Source organism: Chaetomium tenue (assembly GCF_020726465.1).
Source record: "Chaetomium tenue strain MPI-SDFR-AT-0079 chromosome Unknown F5144scaffold_5, whole genome shotgun sequence".
In the NCBI taxonomy this organism is placed as follows: domain Eukaryota; kingdom Fungi; phylum Ascomycota; class Sordariomycetes; order Sordariales; family Chaetomiaceae; genus Chaetomium; species Chaetomium tenue.
Window position 1 is genome coordinate 3,342,153 of NW_027117333.1, and position 19,107 is coordinate 3,361,259.

The following is a 19,107-nucleotide window of genomic DNA, read 5'->3' on the forward strand; positions in this document are numbered from 1 at the left end:
GCGGCATGAGATACCACTCGCCATACACATCCGGAAAACAGGAACAAGGCAAATCTTGCACAACAATGTGCGATACGACCCTGGGGTTTAGTGCGAGCGCCTAAGTTCTTAGTTGTTCTCGAGCCCTCGACACCCGGGCGGTGGGGGCCAAAAGCTGACAGCCTCTTGTGTCCAACTCTCCGAGACGGCGAGACCTGGTCGCCAGGATGTGATCGGCACGGCCTGTTGGTGCAAGCTTTAATTTCCTGGGAAGATGTACAGATACATGTTTCTCGGAAACAGACGGGGATAGCGTGACAGATGGCACCCAAGCGCACTCATCTCAGAGCTCCATCCTGGGACTTGGTGCGTGAAGATGCCCCTATATATCAACGTTGGCGCCGGCTGTCGGTGGGAGCCACGCTAGAGTACGTGCCCTTGAATCCCACATTCTCACTTATTTTCGTCCGCCAGACTGACGACGTTGAAGAGGCCAGTTCTTCTCATGTCGGGCCCTCCTGCGAAAGTGCGGGCCGTGGCGAGGGCACTCGCGGCATCCCTCGTTCTTGGAACCAGTGTCGTCCACGCTGCCTTGAACCTCGATGGGACTCAGGCTGTGGCACCAGCCGGCGACGATGACCCATCGCCCATCAGCGACCCTCGGGCTTACGACCCTAGTCAGCATGATTGTCCGCTCCCTTGTGTCGACTACTCCAATATTCACAGCTGGACTCCATACCTGTCAGTTAACCGCCTCCGCCGTTGCGAGGAGCCTCTGCTGCTACAGTTCTCGGTGACCCAACCTCTGGACGATCCGGCTTCCACCATCTTGATTCGCAGCTGCGCACTCAACACCACTTCTCACCAAGCTTTTGGGAAGGCCTCAACCCGTGATCCAAGGCCTGTGGCAAACCCCAAGAAGTCGGAGAAGTTCTTCGCTCCTCGGTTGAACTCGTCCCCAGCCTGCCTTGGTTCCACAGCCGAAATCCGAGGGGCCTCCATACAAGTGACCGCCAGCACCGATGGCGGCGACAGGGAAACCCCCCCTGACATTGCCCGTCTGTTAGAGGGCATGGGGGAGTTCTTTAGCGCCCAAGACAACTGTGATGAGAACTTCCTGTTTGCCTGGCACAAGCAAACGGCTGCGGCCCTCTACATTGGCGCGGCTCTCGGCAAGCCTACCGTTACGTCGGCCATCACAGCGCTCACAAGTCGTTTTCGGCCCGAATCTGCGGTGCCCAACCACACCATTGCTCAGCTCTGCGGCAACAAGCGGCAGCCAGAAGATGTGTTTGGCATCGCCATCGGCGCGTCCGCCGACCTTGCAGCGCTCCAAAGCACAGCTCTAGCATGGAGCAAGGGAACCTGTGCCGCGGGCGGGGACCTCAAAGACGCCGGTGACCTAAAAGGGGCGAAAGTCTTCAAGGTTGCGGGGGCGCCGATAGTGATAGGGAGCAACAACAACACCGACAACAAGGCTTTCGACGGTAATGCCACGACATCTTCCGCCGCGGGCTTCACTCAACTCCCTCGGCAGCGCCGGGCCCGGAACAGCCAGATAGACCGGAGAGCCACCTGCCGTTATATCCAAGTTGTGGCAGGGGACGGCTGCGATACCCTCGTAGCCCGTTGTGGCATCTCAGCTGCCAATTTCTACAAGTACAACCCGGCAGCCGATCTCTGCGGTACCCTTATGCCGGACGACTATGTGTGTTGTTCGGCGGGCGACCCTTACAAACCCCAGCCGCCGCAGCCAGATCTGGATGGCACCTGCGCGACACACCTCATCCAGAACGGGGACACGTGCGATGTACTAGCCAAGCGGTACCACGTCACAACCAGCGAGCTGGAAGCGTGGAACAAGGGCAAGACATGGGGTTGGACCGAATGTAAGGACATGCTCCTCGGCTACAACATGTGCATCAGCGACGGCTTCGCGCCCTTGCCCCCACCCCAGGAGGGAGCCAGCTGCGGCCCGTTAGTCCCCGGAACACAGCTGCCACCCGATTTTGACCGGTGGAAAAACGCAATGGGCGAGCTCAACCCCTGCCCTCTCAAAGCATGTTGCAGCAATTGGGGGTTCTGTGGTCCGTTCCCCGCCCACTGCGAGATCCACGCGCCCGAAGGGGGCGGGCCGGGAAGCAAGGAGAAGGGCTACCAGAACACGTGTGTCTCCAACTGCGGGACCGACATTAAGGTCAACTCGGGACCGCCCGCGGCCTTCCAGCGGATCGGGTACTACGAGTCGTACAACATGAAGCGCGACTGTTTGTGGCTTAGCTCCAAGGCAGCCAACACCGACGGTAGCTACACCCACATCCACTGGTCCTTCGCCGAGATCGACCCAGTCGGTTGGAAGGTTGTTCTCACAGACCCCTACAACCAGTGGGCCGACTTCAAGGCCCTGCCCAACGTGAAGCGTATCCTCGCCTTTGGCGGCTGGGCCTACTCGACCGAAGCGGCGACCTTTAATATCATCCGCTCGGCCATCCTCGACAACGGCGCCGTTTTCGCCTCCAACATTGCCAAGTTCCTCGACGACGAAGGGCTCGACGGCGTCGATATCGACTGGGAGTATCCCGGCGTACGTATTTCCAGGATACCTACCTACCACGACCTACCCCATTTAGCTATCGCAATCTTTGGCTGACCGAACGTGTTTTCCCGTGTAATACAGGCCCCCGATATCGACGTGGGCGGCCAACCCATCGGTCAAAAGGGAGACGGCGCAGGATATCTCGCTTTCCTCACCACGCTGAAGCAGAAGGTCGGCGCCGAAAAGTCGGTCTCGATTGCCGCGCCGGCCTCGTTTTGGTACCTGCAGGCCTTCCCCATCGACCGCATCGCGGCGCAGATCGACTACATCGTCTTCATGACCTACGACCTGCACGGCCAGTGGGATTATGGCAACGCCGACGCATATGACGCGTGCCCGTCCGGAAAGTGCATCCGGAGTCACGGTAGGGCCGATTGACCCCTGGGACCCCAGAAATATGATCTTGTGATCTCAAATGCTGACTGCCTCGTCCCATCAAATGCAGTCAACTTGACCGAGACGCGTAGCTCGCTTTCCATCAGTCTGTATCCCCTACCCTACCCCTCCATCAATGGCATATCACCATGAGTGCTAACCAGGCATGGCCACGAAATAGTTACCAAGGCTGGCGTGCCCAACAATAAGATTTTCGTTGGCGAAGCTAGCTATGGCCGCTCATTCCGCATGGCACAAGACGGCTGCTGGGGGCCCATGTGCGAGTTTACCGGGACAAGACTCCTATCCGACGCACATCCTGGGCGTTGCACCAACACGCCCGGCTATCTTGGGTACGCCGAGATTATGGAAATCCTCGCCCGGAGCGGAAGAGAGGCACACGGATTCCACGACGACGCCTCTGACACGGACGTTCTGCTATATAAGGGTATGTTGAGCCGCCCTTCTCCCCTCGCTCCCACGGCACTAATGCTGGTTTGTCAGGGGACTATGTCAGCTACATGACACCGGCGTCCAAGGAGGCTCGACGAGCCGAGTGGAAGGGCCTGAATTTTGCGGGCACCATTGATTGGGCTGTTGACCTGCAAAGGTTCGGGGAAGAAGACAAAGCCGTCCCCACCGACCTGCCCAGCCCGGGAGAGGAGGGTTGCATTTGGGGGGAAGATCTCACCACCAACACGGATTCCCTTTGTGAATTCGCCTGCACCTATGGCTTTTGCCCATCCTCACTTTGTGAGTGCACCGAGACGGGCCCGCTCCCGCCTTTCCCACCCGAAAAAAAGGGAGTGAATATATCCAACATCATCGCCTGGGACGAGGAAGATGCTGAGCTGAACCAGCTTTGCAAATTTGGGTGCAAGTACGGCTTCTGCCCGGGCGACGTTTGCACCACACCGATTGTCGACCTCGACCCTGGTGATGACCCCGGGGACGCTATGAACGACCCAAACTACGTTGACGATGCAGATGTTCGCTATTCGAACCGGATGGGCTGTATGCTCTCACAGGATCCGCGAGAGTGGGGGCGGTCAATAGCGGCGTGCAAATCGGTGTGTGCGCCGTACATTGCGGAGGCTGAGGCTGAGAACAGGACTACAAACTACGGGTGTGTGGTCTGGCAACCAAAGGGGGCCCCAGATCCGTACCACACGATTACAGGACTGCCCGGCAAGTGGGCAAAGGGCGAATGCAACTGCGATAACGTTGTCATTAATGAGATTGCCGACACGGTAATCGAAGCAATGCCCGCCATTGCCCAGGTAAGTCCTAGCGAACCATCGCCGCTTCCCGGCCATCTAACATTACACCGGCGTACTAACCCGAGCTAGACGGCCTGCTATATCGTCATGTCATCTTTCAAGTTGGTCCTCGATATTGGGACGACCATCGCCACCGGCGGGGCCGGTCGGGTCTTGACCGCCGGTTTAGGTATGTAGCTCAAACACGCCCTTCTCCTCCCCTTTCTTAAAAACATACTAGTCAGCTCACTCATGGTGGTTCTCTACAGATTTGCTCCTCACTGCTGCGGAAATGGCCTCGTACATTTACCCAGAGACCGAAGATCCCGAAGGAGCCTTCTCGTGGTGGCTCTCTCCATGCGGAGGCACAGATCTGGTCCCGGACGAGGTCAAAGAGGTGTTCGACATCCTCAACTCCATTGCGGATGGTATATCGAGCTTCAAAAAGCCCAAGAATATCCCCAAGGGATCCGGAAGAAAGGGAGATTCGGGCAACCCCAACGACCAGACCACGCCCCGAGCCCCCGGCCCCAAGGGTGGCCCTAAAACGAATTGCAAGATACCCACGACTAAAAAATCACGACGACTTTATGCGGGCCACAACGTTCTCCGGATTGAGGAGTGTGTCAAAGACAAAACCAAAACGACCGAGTACGTCATCACATCCATCATTTCGGCACAAAATGCAGTCGCTACTCAGGTCCAACATCAGTGCAAGGCGGCCTGGAAACAGGCCTGCTATCATTACAGCTCGGCCATTCGGGTGAATCCCCAATGGGCCGTGCTAACATGCCCTCCCGAGGCCGCGACCACGGCCAAGCCCCGTGAAGTGGATTCGCCAGCTCTACACAAGTGGGAAAATGAGCACAACGGCGCTGGTTGGAAAATAAAAAACTGCGACAGAGACGAATTCCCCCCGGCATATTTCCTAAATGACCTGATGCCGGAGTGGAACCTGGGCGGACAAGACAAGCGAGGCCAGCTAGTGCGATACATCCCCGGCAGGCAGAACCAAGACGCTGGCCGGGTCATGTTCAAGCGCGTCTGTTTCAACGGTCCCGTCAATGCCTTGTCCGACCGCGACTTCAAGGACAAGGTCATGCGCGCCCCCGCACATCTGACTTCGGTCCTCGTCGTCAAGACGGATCTAACAAAAACCTTCGCCGCCGTCACCGTGGACGAATGGCCCGAGTTTGCCATCACGGCCTGGGACCACGCGACCAACCCCCCCGTTGACGACGGCCTCTCGGACAACCCGTGCTGGCCCAAAGCCTACGCGCCCACCGACCCGGGCTTTGCCTTGTTGGGGATTGACCCTTGGTACAACGCTCACCCGAACGCGCGCAAATGGAAGTACAATGAGGACTACGTCCAGGGTACGAACGGAGACTGAGCGAGGTGCGCTGCACCCGGAGAGTGCGTGGACGGGGACTTGGACGGTGGGGTTGGATGGCATTTGTGGTGGTACATGTACAAGGCGGTTGGTTGGTATGTGGTGGAAGAAGATGATGGGAAAGATGTCATATGGCAGGGGGTCAGGGGTGAAGGAAAACCCAGGCCCTCGGAAAACCCTCTAGTCAGAATTGACGGCTGGTGGCAGTAGATGCGGACCGAAACGTCACTTGCGCAGACAGATTGAATGGTGGTAAAGTATTCTTTGCCATATCCAGTGCAGGTCATCCGTTTTGAACCTTTCTTTTGCTTCAACCATCATTTTTACCCTCAGCCTTGGTAACACAAGAGTACCATACCTAGCGCAGTTATTGTTTGCTGATGGAGGTCAGAAGAAAAGGGGGTGCTTCAGCACGGTTATAACACCGCTGTCTGCAGTTTCTAGGCTACCGTGGGTGGTGTCCGCGGCAGTGGCCGTGGTGGTGGTGTGTTGTCCGACGGGATGCTTCCGCGCGCTAACAGCTCGGAGTGGAGGTGACACCAAAGGTGACACTCTCTGGCCAAAATAAAAGCCGAACGCCAAGTGTAGGTGCCGCCGAAACCTTGGACGAGAGGAACGAAAAGAAAGCCATTCGAAAGCCATTCGAGAGCCCAAAGTCTAGTTTTTATTTAACTCGGTTTCTTTTATTTAATTTATTTTGCTCGGTTTTCTTCGCTTCTTCTTTTTCTCGGTTCTTTCCCTTCTTTCTCTATTCTTGATTGCTTGCTCCCTTTTCGAGTTCGGCTTTTTTTGACCAAAGGGTGGGACCAGTGATTGGGCCGTTCTTGGCCGTTGGTGCCGTTGCACGTTGTGTTGTGGCGTTGGGAGGGGAGACCCGGGCAGATGGCCCCCGAAGTGCTTGGCGCAGGGAAGATCGCTGGTCTGTTCGATGGGGTCGAGTTTGTGAGGTTTGTTCACCAGTTCGTCCCGTCTTCGTCCAATTTCGTGCGGCCTCCTCTTCATGTGCTGATTGATGACTTGGATTGCATCGTGTACGCCTAACCATCTCCCTCTAAACGAGATGACGAGGCAGTGACGGTCTGTTCTGAGACGGGTTGACCATTGATTTGGCCCGGGCGCTCTTGAGGGCCTGATCTGTTTGAGAGATGCATCACCCAAATCACCAACTGCATAACTCGGCACAGTCGGGGTAGGTTGGCGGGGTTGACAGCAACCCTCCCGAGCTCTCCAACAAGTCTCCAAGTTCCATATTTTTGGGGGGGGGAGGCAACCAATTCGGGTTTGTCACGACCCCTGCCGCTGGCCAGCGCAACGCCTGCTCGTGGCCTGTGGCCACACGAGCCATCCCATCACACCCACGCTCGAGCCACTCCAGAAGTGGCCTAGCCCCCGCCTCCTGCCCGTGAGGCTGATGGTTCGACGGCTGTAAATTACGGCCGCCCAGGGCGGCCAGGTTGTGCCAGGGTATGCCAGGGTGCCAATGTGTTGCCTGAGGTGTCGAGGGTCACAGTCCGCGGGTTTCCCAGCCTGCACCTGGCTGCAGGGAACCCAACTTGAAAGTCGACCGAACCCACTCGTCCACTCAGGCCTCCTCCTCCCATCTCACTCACTCTTCGTCCCATCATCTCACCTTCCACAACCTTAACCACCTACCATGGACCCATCAATCGCCATTCACTCGACCTTCTAGCACCGGCTAGAGGCAGCAGTGCCCTCGCTCATCGCCGCCCTTTCTTCTGCAATTTTCATCATTTATTACGCACCCCTCAAGTAATTGAGAGAGCCCCAACAGCGTTCAAACAGACGGGAGTCGGGGATCGGGAGTCGTGCTGGTCTTTCGGGGCCTCCGTGGAGCGAATTACAGCGGAGTACTTCGTAGCAGGGTGCTGGCACAGCCTCGTCCCGCGCCCGCACACCCGACCTCGAGCCGGCCCATCACACTGTGGCTGGGGTCCCGCCCCCCTGTTCAACCATCCTAAACCGCGATTGATAGTTCTCGTTTTCTCAACACTCTAGAAACTTGGTTTTCTCAATTCCGCAAAGAGCTCTGTGAGCTTTCGATTCATGCACAAGCTGCAGCAGCGCGCCGCAGCAGCTCTGGCTGCGAGGCCGCTCGCTCGGTCCATGCTTGTTCCAAGAGCTAGCCCGCTTTCCCCGGGCGGCATCGCTGGGGCTGTGGTCGGGTCGGTTGTCGGCGCACTCCTCATCGCGTTCTGTGTCTTCCCCTTCGTCATCCGCGCCAGACGCCGCCGGCTCGCCCACCATGACGATCCCGGTCTGGCCGAGATGGGGCAGGGTCCCGGAGGCCCCATCTTCAACCCTCAAGATGTAGATGACAACTCCTACAAAAGGTACTCGGGATCCGGCCCCGAGACCGCCACCGCTCATGACGCCCCGCAACACACGGACCCAAATCACAAACCTCAGTCGACCCTCCCCCAGGGCGTCAACGTCGAGCACGGTCTACCCTCACCCGTCTCGTCGCCCACCTCGCCCACTGATCCGTCACCTTTGACGGCTACCGCTCCCACTCAATCACCGGCCGAGCCCTCGTCCAAAGGATCTAGGGCCACCGTCGATCGTGAGAGCACTCGCCAAGTCAGTGTTAGTGACTCGTATGGGCCACCAAGCCGCGAGCTCACCAACATCACTGCTGTTGGCATCACCGAAGAGCCCGAGTCCTTCGAGCGCCCTTCTGTCTCCTCCGAGCACAGTCACTTCCCTCACCTCAGAGAGTCTCTCCGTGGACTAATCCACGGCCGCCGCCGCTCTTCCCATCAGCGCCGGGACAGCAAACGGTCTACTCAAGCTGGCACCGACGGAGCGCGTTCGCCGTCCGTCATCACCAGCGACCTTCTCCCCCAGCCCGAACCCCAGCAAACAATATCCGGCTTTGAGATCGACATAGAGACCCCCGGCTTGGCTTGGGATTACTATCACGACCCGACCCTGGGCATTGAACTGTCCGACCCCTACCCGCAATCCACACCGACCGCAACCTCTACCAGCGCTGGCCCGCCTGCGCCTGTGCCAACTTCGGCTCCAGCGAATCCCGTCTTTCCGGTCAATCAAGCTGTTGTGGCGGGAGCAGACAGCATCCCACCCGCTAGTGATACGACAGTCTCGCCTGGTGTCTTCAGCAGGCAAAACACTTTCCTGCAGGGCAGGAGATTCCCCGGGCCGTTACAGCGCACCGACAGCTTACCACCTCCGGCCATCGTGTCCGACCTTCCCAGCCCGCCCCTCCAATACACCTTTGCCGGGCCAAGCGGTAATCCGATGGAGATGATGAAGCCAACCAACCCCGCCGAGAGCGCATGGATGCTAGAACACGAGATGCGCATGATTCAGAACTCGCCGCCGCCGCCGGCACCAGAGCCCGTCCCCTACATCTCAATGCCAGTGGAGGAAATGGCTGGCCAGATGTTCGACAACGACCTCAAAGCCCAGTTCCAAGCGCAGTACCAGGCTACTTACCAGTCGTCGTACCAGTCACCCCCACCCACCATATCGGAAAACGGGTTTCAGGTTCATGAGGAGTCGATGGCCTATTACACCACCAACTTGACGACTTCCGACTACTCGACGCCACCGCCTTCCCACGGACCGTCCACCGAGAACACACCGGAAACGAGGTTGACGCCCTATACGGCCTCCCCCTCCCCGCCGGCCGAGATGGAGCCTACTATCAACGGCCACCTAATGCCGTCACCGGGTTTTTCCGCCGGGCCGTCGCCGACGCCAGGCCTCTCGCCATCGCCGGGTCCGTCTCCGGGGTTGTCGCCAATGCCGTCGCCGGGTCCGTCTCCGGGGACGTCTCCAGGCCGCTCGCCCGGCAGATCTCCGGGTCGGTCCCCGGGTAGGACCCCGGCTGGGCCCCCTTACGTGTGCGCCTGTGGCGTCGTAAAGAACTCACTTCACCAGTTCAAGTAAGTGGAACCCTTGATCTTTTTTTCTGAGCAAAACTGACAGCCATTGCAGCCACCACCGACGCTACCATGAACGGCCGTGCACATGCGAGCATGAAGGGTGCGGGCGAAGCTTTGGCACGATAACGCATCTGAAACGCCACATCAACGACAAGCACACGAAAACCCGCAAGTTCTACTGCACCCAGCCGGGATGCGATTATTCGAGGCAGGGCACAAAATCCTTCCCCAGGAAGGACAACTGGAAGAGGCACATGTTGAAGAAGCACTCGATCGATCCGCAGAACATGACCGACGAAGATGACCTGGGCGATATCGGCATGGACTATCCCTGAATGGCCAACCACGGCCGGATGGCGGCAGAACACGAGGGCGGCATTTTTAGGGCATTTCACCATTCATTCGTTTCGGACGGTCTCGGCGTTGGAACCGGAGCATTGTCCGCACATCTTAGCCCCAACACCGGGCAAGATAAGGCGGGGTTCGGGCGGGCACCGATGGGATACTGCTTGCTGAGGCGTACCAACCGCCACAGTGCAAGCAGGCGGTCTAAAACAGGCTCAGGGCCGAGTCTCGGGCAGGATTATACAGCACGCCTGGGGGCTGCGGGAGGTTTCGGTGGCCGATGATAAAACAACGGCAGGGCGTTATTTGGAGGGCACATTCATGGGCGGGAGTTTTGTGTATGGGTGTATATCTATTGTTATTTCTTCTGCCCTTTGGGATAGTTTTTGGGGTTTATCTGCTCTTGCAGATCTTAGGGGACTGTCTTTAGCAATCTAAGCTTGCATCATCCCCAGCGAGTCTCCATCGTAGCTCATCGAGTCTTGATCGTGGCTTGGCGGCTGCTGCAGCAGGTAATCGAATTATCTCCCTACGAAACCCAGGTAACTGGGAACTCATCCACAGATTACGGTAGATCATTTAGCAGATCCACCTGGCTCGTTCCCGCGCCATCCACTACCCTTTAGACCATGACATCCTCTCTAAACCATGAAATACTCAAACCCCCTCACAAAGCGTAACCAACCCCCCCTCCCCCCTCCCCCAACATCCATCCCATATCCCACCCCATCCCCCCTCACCTCATCTCCCTCACCAACCTCCTCACCAACCGCCTCTGCCCCTCCAATCCCAACCCCCCGCGATCCGTCTCCTGCAGCGCCCTCCCCACCAGCACCACCGTCCGCGCGCTCTCACTGCCCACCCACACCCTTCCATTCCGCCCCACCGCCGTCTCGAACGCCAACCCGCCCCCTTCCTCCCCCGCCAACATCTCCAGCACGCCCACCCCACCCTCCGCCCGACTCCGCGCCATCAACAACCGCCGCGCAAACCCCAGACTAACATCAAACGCACACCCCCCACTCCCCGCGGCGGGATTGCCCACGGGGCCCAACCCATCCGCCTTCCCCGTCGCGGCGCTCACGCACTCCAGCTCGGCGTCCATGTGCTTGTTGGCGAGGGCCACGCGCGCGTAGACGAGCTGGCCGGGCTGCAGCACGGGCCGGGTTTTCTTCGTCGCGCCCTCGAAGGCGAGGTGCGGGAGGGTGGCGGGGGCGGTGTGTGGGGACAGGAGGCAGAGGTAGGCGTCGGTGGTGGAGCGGAGGATTTGTGTGAGGATTAGGTCGGAGGGGGTGGGGATGTACTGGAGGGGGGGGGTTGTTAGGTCTTGTTAGGGGAAGGGGGCAGAGGGGGGAGAAGGGGCGCTTACGCGGTTGGAGTTGTACTCTATCCACATGGAGTTTTTGGCTGGGTTGGTTATGAGCTGCCCGGCTACTGTGGGCACAATGTCGGTGGGGGGGATGTGTCGGAGGCCGGGGCCCAGGCGGAGAGGGTTCTTGGGGTGCGAGGGGATCAGTGAGGGGTCAATTGTCTCCCCTGGGAGCACGATCGGGTGGCCGGTCGCCATGGTTGGTGGTGGTTTCGTTGGGGTTGTTTGTTGTGGGAGGTATTGGTAGTCAAGGTGGTGGTGATGTTTTGGTGTAGATCGTTTGATTGTTCTAGATTTGGAGATAGCCTTGTTTGTTTCTTGCAGATGGCAGTTTGGCAGCCTTGGTGGGGCTGTAGGGACCTGCCAAGCCAAGTAGCTGTGACGATCAAATACAGCTTGATGGAAACAGTTGGGCTGCAAAATAGCATGTGGATGGTGTAATTCCGAGTAATTTCACACTCGGGTATCGTCCAATTTTTGGTTTGGCACTCAAAGAACATCAGCGGGGCAGCTCCGCCCGATTGCAGGGATTTAAATTTTAGGTCAACCAGGAATTTTTTGGAACCCCCACCACGAAACGGCGAAGTTTTGGTGAGAGACGAAGTTACAACCCTCCTTCACTCCGACTTCACTCACCTCACTCACCTCCTTCACTCACCAACCCCGACTCCCCAAACACACCTCCCTACCCGCCAGCAATAATGAGCGACACTGGGGCTAAGCCTGGCCCGGAGCCAAGCGAGCGCACTGTCATCGGCATCACCTTTGGCAACTCCAACAGCTCCATCGCCTATGTGGTTGACGACAAGGCCGAGGTTATTGCGAACGAGGATGGAGGTAAGGATATTCTGATGTGGTGCCAACCTGGTGATCACACGCATAGCCACTAACTCCCTACTCTCATAGATCGCCAGATCCCGACCATCCTGTCGTACGTCGACGGCGAAGAGTACTACGGCCAGCAGGCCAAGAACTTCCTCGTGAGGAACTCCCAGAACACAGTCGCCTACTTCCGTGACTTCCTCGGGCAAGAGTTCAAGTCGATCGACCCAACCCACAACCACGCCTCGGCCCACCCCCAAGAATCTGGCGAGACCGTCTCCTTCACAATCAAGGACAAGGCTGGCGAGGAGGAGCCTGCTTCGACCCTGTCCATCTCTGAGGTTGCCACCCGCTACATCCGCCGCCTAGTGGGCTCTGCCTCGGAGTACCTCGGGAAAAAGGTCACGTCGGCCGTCATCACCGTCCCTACCAACTTCAACGACAAGCAAAAGGCCGCCCTTGTCGCTGCCGCTGCCGCCGCTGACCTCGAGGTCCTCCAGCTCATCAGCGAACCCATCGCTGCCGCTCTTGCCTACGACGCGCGCCCCGAAGGCAAGGTTCAGGACAAGATTGCTGTGATTGCGGACCTGGGCGGCACGCGGTCCGATGTCGCCATCGTGGCGAGCCGCGGTGGTATGTACACCGTCCTGGCCACGGTCCACGACTACGAGTTTGCCGGTGTTGCCCTCGACAAGGTGCTCATGGACCACTTCGCCAAGGAGTTCCTGAAGAAGAACTCGGGCGCCAAAGACCCGCGCGAGAACGCCAGGAGTCTGGCCAAGCTGAGGCTCGAGTCCGAATCCACCAAGCGTGCGCTCAGCCTGGGCGCCAACGCCAGCTTCAGCGTCGAGAGTCTGTCGGACGGCATCGACTTTGCGAGCACCATCAACCGCCTGCGTTATGAGACCATTGCGAGGACCGTTTTTGAGGGTATCAACCGGCTGGTGGAGTCGGCGGTTAAGAAGGCCGGCCTGGACGTGCTGGACGTGGACGAGGTGATCCTGTCCGGCGGCACCTCGCACACCCCGCGCATCGCTTCCAACCTCAGCAACATCTTCCCCCAGAGCACGAGGATATTGTCGCCTTCGACCGAGGTGACGGCGCTCAACCCCTCCGAGGCCGAGGCCCGTGGCGCCGCCCTGCAGGCGAGCCTGATCCAGGACTACGAGGCCGAAGACATCGAGCAGTCGACCCACGCTGCCGTCACCACGGTACCGCACGTCTCCAACGCCATCGGTGTCATCTCGGTGAACGAGGCCGGCGAGGAAGTGTTTGTCCCCATCGTCCCCCCCGAGACGGCCGTCCCGGCGCGCCGCACGGTGCACGTGTCCGCCCCCAACGGCGGCGACGTCCTGGTCAAGGTTGTCGAGGGCAACACGCATATCAAGGTGACCCAGCCCGAGCCTAAGGCCAAGGAGAACGGCGAGTCCAAGGCGGCCAAGGTCGAGGACGCTGATGACAGCGATGAGGAGGACAGCGACTTCTCGGAGGATGAGGAGGAGGAGGAGGAGAAGCGGGAGAAGGTCTGGAAGATTGGGTCCACCCTCGCCGAGGCGGGCGTGAAGGGTGTCAAGAAGAGTGGCAAGGTGGAGGTCTCCATCACTGTGAACTCGGATCTGTCGGTTATCGTAACAGCGCGGGAGGTTGGCGGCAAGGGCGGCGTCCGCGGGACACTGACGAGTGCCTAGGCGGCATCCTTTGGGCAAGGTCGCCGCCACAGCTGCATGTCGGCACATAGACTACGATGAGAGCGCACTGCAACCCCCGCCTGGCCGGGGATGCGTGGGCCATGATGAGCATTATTACGGCTGGTTAATTTGCCTTCTCTGATAGATACTCTACATACACGGCTGATTCCCGCAGCTATCCTCGTCCCACATCCCCGTCTTTCTACGCAGACGTGATGATCACCGTCCTATGCTTGTTACTAAATTCTCCCTTCAAGGTTGGGAACGTTGAGGTTCGGGTTTGGAGTTAAGTTCACGCGCACATTTGAAGAGGAGCTGACTGAGGAGAGGGTCGCGGACCCTTTTAGACTTACTGGATATAGATTTATCACGGGATTTGTGCACAAATTGGTTGCCGACTCAATTGCAATCTGCCATTTTGAACGCTGCCCGGGCAACACGACCATCTCAGAGGATCAGTTCCATTGAACAATCCCCCGAATCATGTTCCAGCCCACACTCGACCAACACGAACACAGCACCAAGCTCGCTCAGCCATTCTTACGCTGTCTCGCCACGTCTGACTGATCCACCGCCTAAACGAGTAGGGAATATTCAGCTCGCGGGGTTTTCCATATAACCGATCTGCCAAACACCGCTTGTGTTGGGGTCGTCATTGATGTCGTCCACTAGTATCTCGCCGCGGGCGTGCAAGCTCACCCGGAGCGTTGAGAGTGCCTCGCCACGCTCGGTATCATCACGAGTAAACGGAGCGAGGGGCGACTCCATAGTCAGCCATGTGTTTCCAGCCACACCGGGGGTCGGGCCCTGGGAGTCGACCGAGTTAGTGCCAGGGTAGCCCGCGTTAATGGTTAGCTGGGTGCGCGATTGCCACTTCTTCTGCCAGTCCCAAAAGATCTTGTCGACGAAGCAATGGTGGAAGTAGAAGATGGGGTCAAAGGCCGCCGTATCATTCTCGCCCATGTCTCCATTGGCCCCGGGGATGTTGTCAACATTGCCTATGCCGTGGATGTCAAAACCTCCTATTGCTAGATGCATGTCATTGTGGGGGCTTTCGAGAGGGACAACCCGCTTCCCGACCGACATGTTCTGAGAGCTGGCATTGTTTCCCGATGTGTTTCGATACACGTCATCGTTGTACTGAGTCGCCGAGGTCGTGTTGAAGACGGTATAGTTGGGGGCTTCCAGGCATTCCATGTACTTGCTGGCCGTGTTTGTCGGGATGAAGGTGTTATCGGACGTCGTGATGCCACTCGCCAGCCAGTTCTTCACATTGTCGTTGAGCATCTTATCAGACCCGCTGACACGCTGGTTGTGTTGTATGGTCGCCCCGGCCTTGCCGCCACTGACGAGTCCGGAGAAGGGATGTCTTGTTGTCACATAGTTCTTAGGTTTCGAGTAGTCGACATCCGGGACGGGGTTGAGGTTGTCCCAGACGCCTGCCGGAAACTTGTAGGATCGAAGCGGGTTCTCAATGGTATGGTCGCCCTGTCGTGTCACCGAACCGGGAATATCAACCGTCTTTCGGAGAAAAATGTCCGGAATGCCGCTCTCCTGACTCGCCGTGCTCGTCTCATTCCAGTAAGGGAGAGTGATGTCGTCGTGGCCCGCCGCGGAACGCAGAGCGTTCTCAAGACGGACCAGGTACGCGCGATGCCAGGTTGGGAACAGCACATTACCGTGATTGCAGTATCCTCCCCACCAGGACGGATTCCCCCAGCCTGCGCCTCGGAAAGGCATCCCGTGAAATCCTGCAATCCGGAAAAACGAGTTCCAATCGTCTTTCGTTTCGGGCTTCTGGATGAGGTAGAAGGCCCACAGAAGCTTTTGCATAGCCAGCTTCCGCCTTGCCGTAGTATCGTCCGACGGGGTCTCCGTATCATATGCTACCTGGAGGTCCAAGATGTCCTCACGAAGTAGTACCGGCCCATTTTCCCTCCCAATGGATGGGGTGCTACCAGCGGGCTCGGCCATGGGGGGCGAAGAGCTTGTTAGGTGGTTTTGGGTGCCTAAAGGCTGGGTTTGGGGGTTGGCGTTTCAGAGTGATGGTAGACAAGAAGAGGTTGAGAAGATAATGAAAAATGTCGCTCTACCACAGGTTGCGCAGGAGAAGGGTCTTATATGGTTGTTTCTGGGCCACCGATCCCGTTATGTGACTCCCACCAGCTCCCGGTCAGGACCCTCTGTGTACATGTAGCTACTGTAGCCAAAGCGATGTGAGCCAGCCCCTCCCTCTCCCTCTCCCTCTCCCTCTCCCTCTCCCTCTCCCTCTCCTTCCCCTTTCCCTTTCCCTCTTTTCTCTCCCCTTTTCCCTCTTTTCTCTCCCCTTTTCCCTCCACCCCCCCCACCCCCTCTTCCTCCTCCGGGTCCTCCCCTCCCTTTTCTCCGCATTCGCGGTTGGCAATACCCAACATTAACAGTTACTACTATTGGATAGTATTGACCCTACGAGGAAAGCTTTACAGAGAGTATCAGGGGGTATTCAAACCGCGGAGGCAAGGGCGGCAGGTAAAAAAGTGCCTCCCCTCTTATGTAAGATGGTGTGACGGGACACGTTCCCGTTGGCGTTGGCCATCGAAATACATAGGGTCACAGCGACGAGTCGTTTGCACATCCCAATCCAACATTCTAGTGTGCTTCCGACAGTACCTAGGTAGGTACCTACCAGGATGGGATGACCGTTAGACAGCCTTTACCGAACCATTTTCAACAGGTTCGGCTTGCACCGTGGAACACACATCTCCACCCTTGTCTATTGCTGCCAAAACCACGCATAGAGACTGTGCTTGGCCGGCTTGGATGCAAGCCCGGCTCTGCAACCTTTTCGTGTTACGGCATGGCAAAACACCTACCCACATTAGAAGAAGGGTGGTCGTGAAGAAATCAAACGACGGCGCTTGACCGGGAGCCGAGTGCTCAAACCTCCTAGTCCCGCGCTACGCGCTGAAGCGTTGCCAAGGCAATCGGACAGCCATCCGGAGTACCGAGAACTACATGTACATGTACATGACCACCGACACGGCCGTGGAAGGGTTCAGCACCTCCAGGAGCTCTCCACTCCCGAGTGAGGAGCCAAGCCGAATTCTTCTTAGTATCTTCCTACTCTTCAGGCCGAGTATTGATGCGCGTACGTGCAACTAACACCAAAGCCTGTTGTTCAATAGGACGGCGGTGGGCATATACATACACCCCCAGATCCTACTCTGAGCCTCTCCCTGTTCCAGCCCCCACGCCGGCACCAAGCTCCCGCGGCAAGCCTATAGGATAATGAATGTCTGCATAAGTCAGTCGGCTAGTGGCCGGCAGGAGCAATGGAGAGATACATTATCACCTTTTGCTTCAACTGAGGAGTTTTCCTGCATATTGCCTGCCGGCCAGTCGAAGTCCAGTCTTAGGTAACAGCTTTTAGTAAGTACCTATGCTATGACACACATTGCAAAACGTAACCCACACCCATATACATGTACCTATGTAACCAGGCGATCTTTCGCGGTTATTGCGGCAGAGCCCAGAACGTCCTGAATGTGGCCTGTTATGCTGGGAAGAAATCCTTCAGGGATTTTTAATCTCGGGCGCACTGCCTCCCAGATCTGCACTATGTGTCTGAGAGAAAGTTGGTGGTTACATGTATTACATGTAGGTACCTACGTAGGTAGGTAGGTACCTAGGTAGGTAGGTAGTGTTTGTAACGGAAGCTGAAAGGCCGGGCTCGAGGGTGTCAACATGAAAACTCTGCCACGTTACAATGCAGATTTGAAGTTGGAGCGCCCGCAACAACCCAGGAATTTAGTCGGCGAAATTGCAGGTTATTTTGTTGAATCAGACCTCCTGGTGCAGAACTGAAGCCTTGCGCCACCGGCCCTTGTATGTACATGTACTGGTGGTCTATTGAAGAAGATCACACAAGTCTTGTTGTATGTCCAGTAATTTCCGCGCCGCAAGGTGTTGTGACTTGGAGCCCAAGGTACCAAGATATAACTTCAAGTTCCTGGCGGGCAAGAACTCCATCTCTCTGCTATCACGGCTCTGTCCACAATGATTCACCCAATCATAAGGTCAAGAGGTACTCTTCTCTGGTTGATCAACCCTCTTTTATACCCCACTCACCCACCAACCCGTCGGGCTGCCGCTGCGGGTTAGGTGTTGGCAGAGTTGCCCAAACATCTATTTCGCACCCGAAGCCTTTCAAGACATGTCTATCTGCTAATGGGCAAGCAATGCACGCGTATCCAGAGAGCCAATGGAAGTCCAACCCCACCTCCTCGCTTGAATATGCAGCCGTGGAGGAGAGGGGTATGTCGCACTGAGTCCAGCCTCTTCGCCTAGCTGGGAATGAAAATGAAGCTATTGGACAAGAAGACTGAAGTCGGTTCGGTGATATCAAACAAGGGGGGTTGGGTTGGGTAGGTAGGTCGCGATTATGACTATGTTGGGTCTGAGCTACTCGCTGTGGTTGCATGTAGAACGCCGGTTGAGGCCTGCACTTGTCAGATACTTACTCATTGTCACATTCTTGCTGCAAGGTAGGTCACGTTCCAGATCAGTCTGGGAAACAGATGTAAGTTCATAGGTATATTCTAGAGGAAACTAACTTGAGTGATACAAAACCGAAAGCACGAAAGAAGCAACAAAACGCCTGAAACTACCACCAGTCGATCGAGCTCAGAAAGCTCTAACCGCCGACGGTAGTTTCCCCGTTGCGGGATCTGTCGCGCCTCGTCGCGATGGCTCGCAAAGGAAAGGGCAAGACCGCGCCCGGGGCTGGGAAAAATGCTGCACGGGGGGAGCCTGCCCCACCTACTGGAGGAGCCGAACCAATCACAACGAAGGACAGCGACGAAGTGATGGAAGATGACATCTACAATGGCCCCAACCCTCTACACGACGAATCAGACGAGGTACTTGCAGGGACAATAGTCCACTTGGCCAAGGAACCAAACGAGGCGGTCTCCCAAGTAGTGGCGGATGAGATCATGACACGGCTGCGGAGGCTGCGTAGACTGGAAAGCGGAAAGGCATCAGAGACGGGAAACGAGGGAATCGACGTTGCGAGGATTCAAGGAACCGTCGTGGACGCCGTGGTGGACGGTATCGGACAAGGGACAGGGAGGGCCATAGAGGAAGTGAGAAAACAGATGCAGGAAGTCCGGAAGGAGATGCAGGAGGTCCAGAAGGAATTGCAAGAGGCCCGGAGGGAACTGCAGGATCAGAGAAAGAAGCAAGCTCCTGCACCAGCAACAACGGTAGCCCGGTCGTGGGCTGCAGTGGTGGCTGGGGAAGGAGAGCTCCCGAAGAAGATCATACCGGGGCGGCTCAACAAGGAAATACTGGTGAGGGGATCTATAGAGCCGT

General features: G+C 57.4%; 5 protein-coding genes across 5 annotated transcripts; 3 read left to right on the forward strand and 2 right to left on the reverse strand.

Annotated features, from left to right (window-relative positions):
• Positions 1 to 202: 202 nt before the first annotated feature.
• F5144DRAFT_309194 (glycoside hydrolase family 18 protein) lies at positions 203 to 5,946 on the forward strand. Its single transcript, XM_066783953.1, has 8 exons — positions 203 to 345; positions 470 to 2,563; positions 2,657 to 2,939; positions 3,021 to 3,056; positions 3,132 to 3,398; positions 3,455 to 4,230; positions 4,300 to 4,399; positions 4,479 to 5,946. Exons 1-8 carry the CDS (start codon positions 301 to 303, stop codon positions 5,600 to 5,602), a joined length of 4,725 nt encoding a protein of 1,574 aa, XP_066641837.1. The 5' UTR covers positions 203 to 300; the 3' UTR covers positions 5,603 to 5,946.
• A 1,720-nt stretch (positions 5,947 to 7,666) lies between these two features.
• Positions 7,667 to 9,866, forward strand: F5144DRAFT_494415 (uncharacterized protein; the record flags this gene model as incomplete). The annotated part of the gene is made up of 2 exons (XM_066786031.1): positions 7,667 to 9,531; positions 9,584 to 9,866. The coding sequence occupies 2 exons, from the start codon at positions 7,667 to 7,669 to the stop codon at positions 9,864 to 9,866; spliced, it is 2,148 nt and encodes a 715-aa protein (XP_066641838.1).
• Positions 9,867 to 10,612: 746 nt separating this feature from the next.
• Positions 10,613 to 11,715, reverse strand: F5144DRAFT_536927 (uncharacterized protein; the record flags this gene model as incomplete). The annotated part of the gene is made up of 2 exons (XM_066787067.1): positions 11,246 to 11,715; positions 10,613 to 11,179 (listed from the first exon to the last, which is right to left on the reverse strand). The coding sequence occupies exons 1-2, from the start codon at positions 11,441 to 11,443 to the stop codon at positions 10,613 to 10,615; spliced, it is 765 nt and encodes a 254-aa protein (XP_066641839.1). The 5' UTR covers positions 11,444 to 11,715.
• Positions 11,716 to 11,745: 30 nt separating this feature from the next.
• Positions 11,746 to 13,946, forward strand: F5144DRAFT_536929 (Hsp70 protein-domain-containing protein). Its single transcript, XM_066787068.1, has 2 exons — positions 11,746 to 12,082; positions 12,152 to 13,946. The coding sequence occupies exons 1-2, from the start codon at positions 11,947 to 11,949 to the stop codon at positions 13,753 to 13,755; spliced, it is 1,740 nt and encodes a 579-aa protein (XP_066641840.1). The 5' UTR covers positions 11,746 to 11,946; the 3' UTR covers positions 13,756 to 13,946.
• Positions 13,947 to 14,460: 514 nt separating this feature from the next.
• F5144DRAFT_461165 (common central domain of tyrosinase-domain-containing protein) lies at positions 14,461 to 15,699 on the reverse strand (the record flags this gene model as incomplete). Its single annotated transcript, XM_066784980.1, has 1 exon — positions 14,461 to 15,699. A coding segment is annotated over one exon (1,239 nt), but the record flags the coding sequence as incomplete, so codon positions are not given.
• Between the last annotated feature and the right edge of the window lie 3,408 nt (positions 15,700 to 19,107).

What these genes read in the sequence shown, in the direction of transcription:
- F5144DRAFT_309194 (XM_066783953.1), top strand. Translation starts at nt 301, where the DNA reads ATGGCACCCAAGCGCACTCATCTCAGAGCTCCATCCTGGGACTTG. An exon ending in GAGCTCCATCCTGGGACTTG is followed by an intron (nt 346 to 469) that starts GTGCGTGAAGAT and finishes ACGACGTTGAAG; the next exon opens with AGGCCAGTTCTTCTCATGTC. An exon ending in AAAGTGCATCCGGAGTCACG is followed by an intron (nt 2,940 to 3,020) that starts GTAGGGCCGATT and finishes CATCAAATGCAG; the next exon opens with TCAACTTGACCGAGACGCGT.
- F5144DRAFT_536929 (XM_066787068.1), top strand. Translation starts at nt 11,947, where the DNA reads ATGAGCGACACTGGGGCTAAGCCTGGCCCGGAGCCAAGCGAGCGCACT. An exon ending in TATTGCGAACGAGGATGGAG is followed by an intron (nt 12,083 to 12,151) that starts GTAAGGATATTC and finishes CTACTCTCATAG; the next exon opens with ATCGCCAGATCCCGACCATC.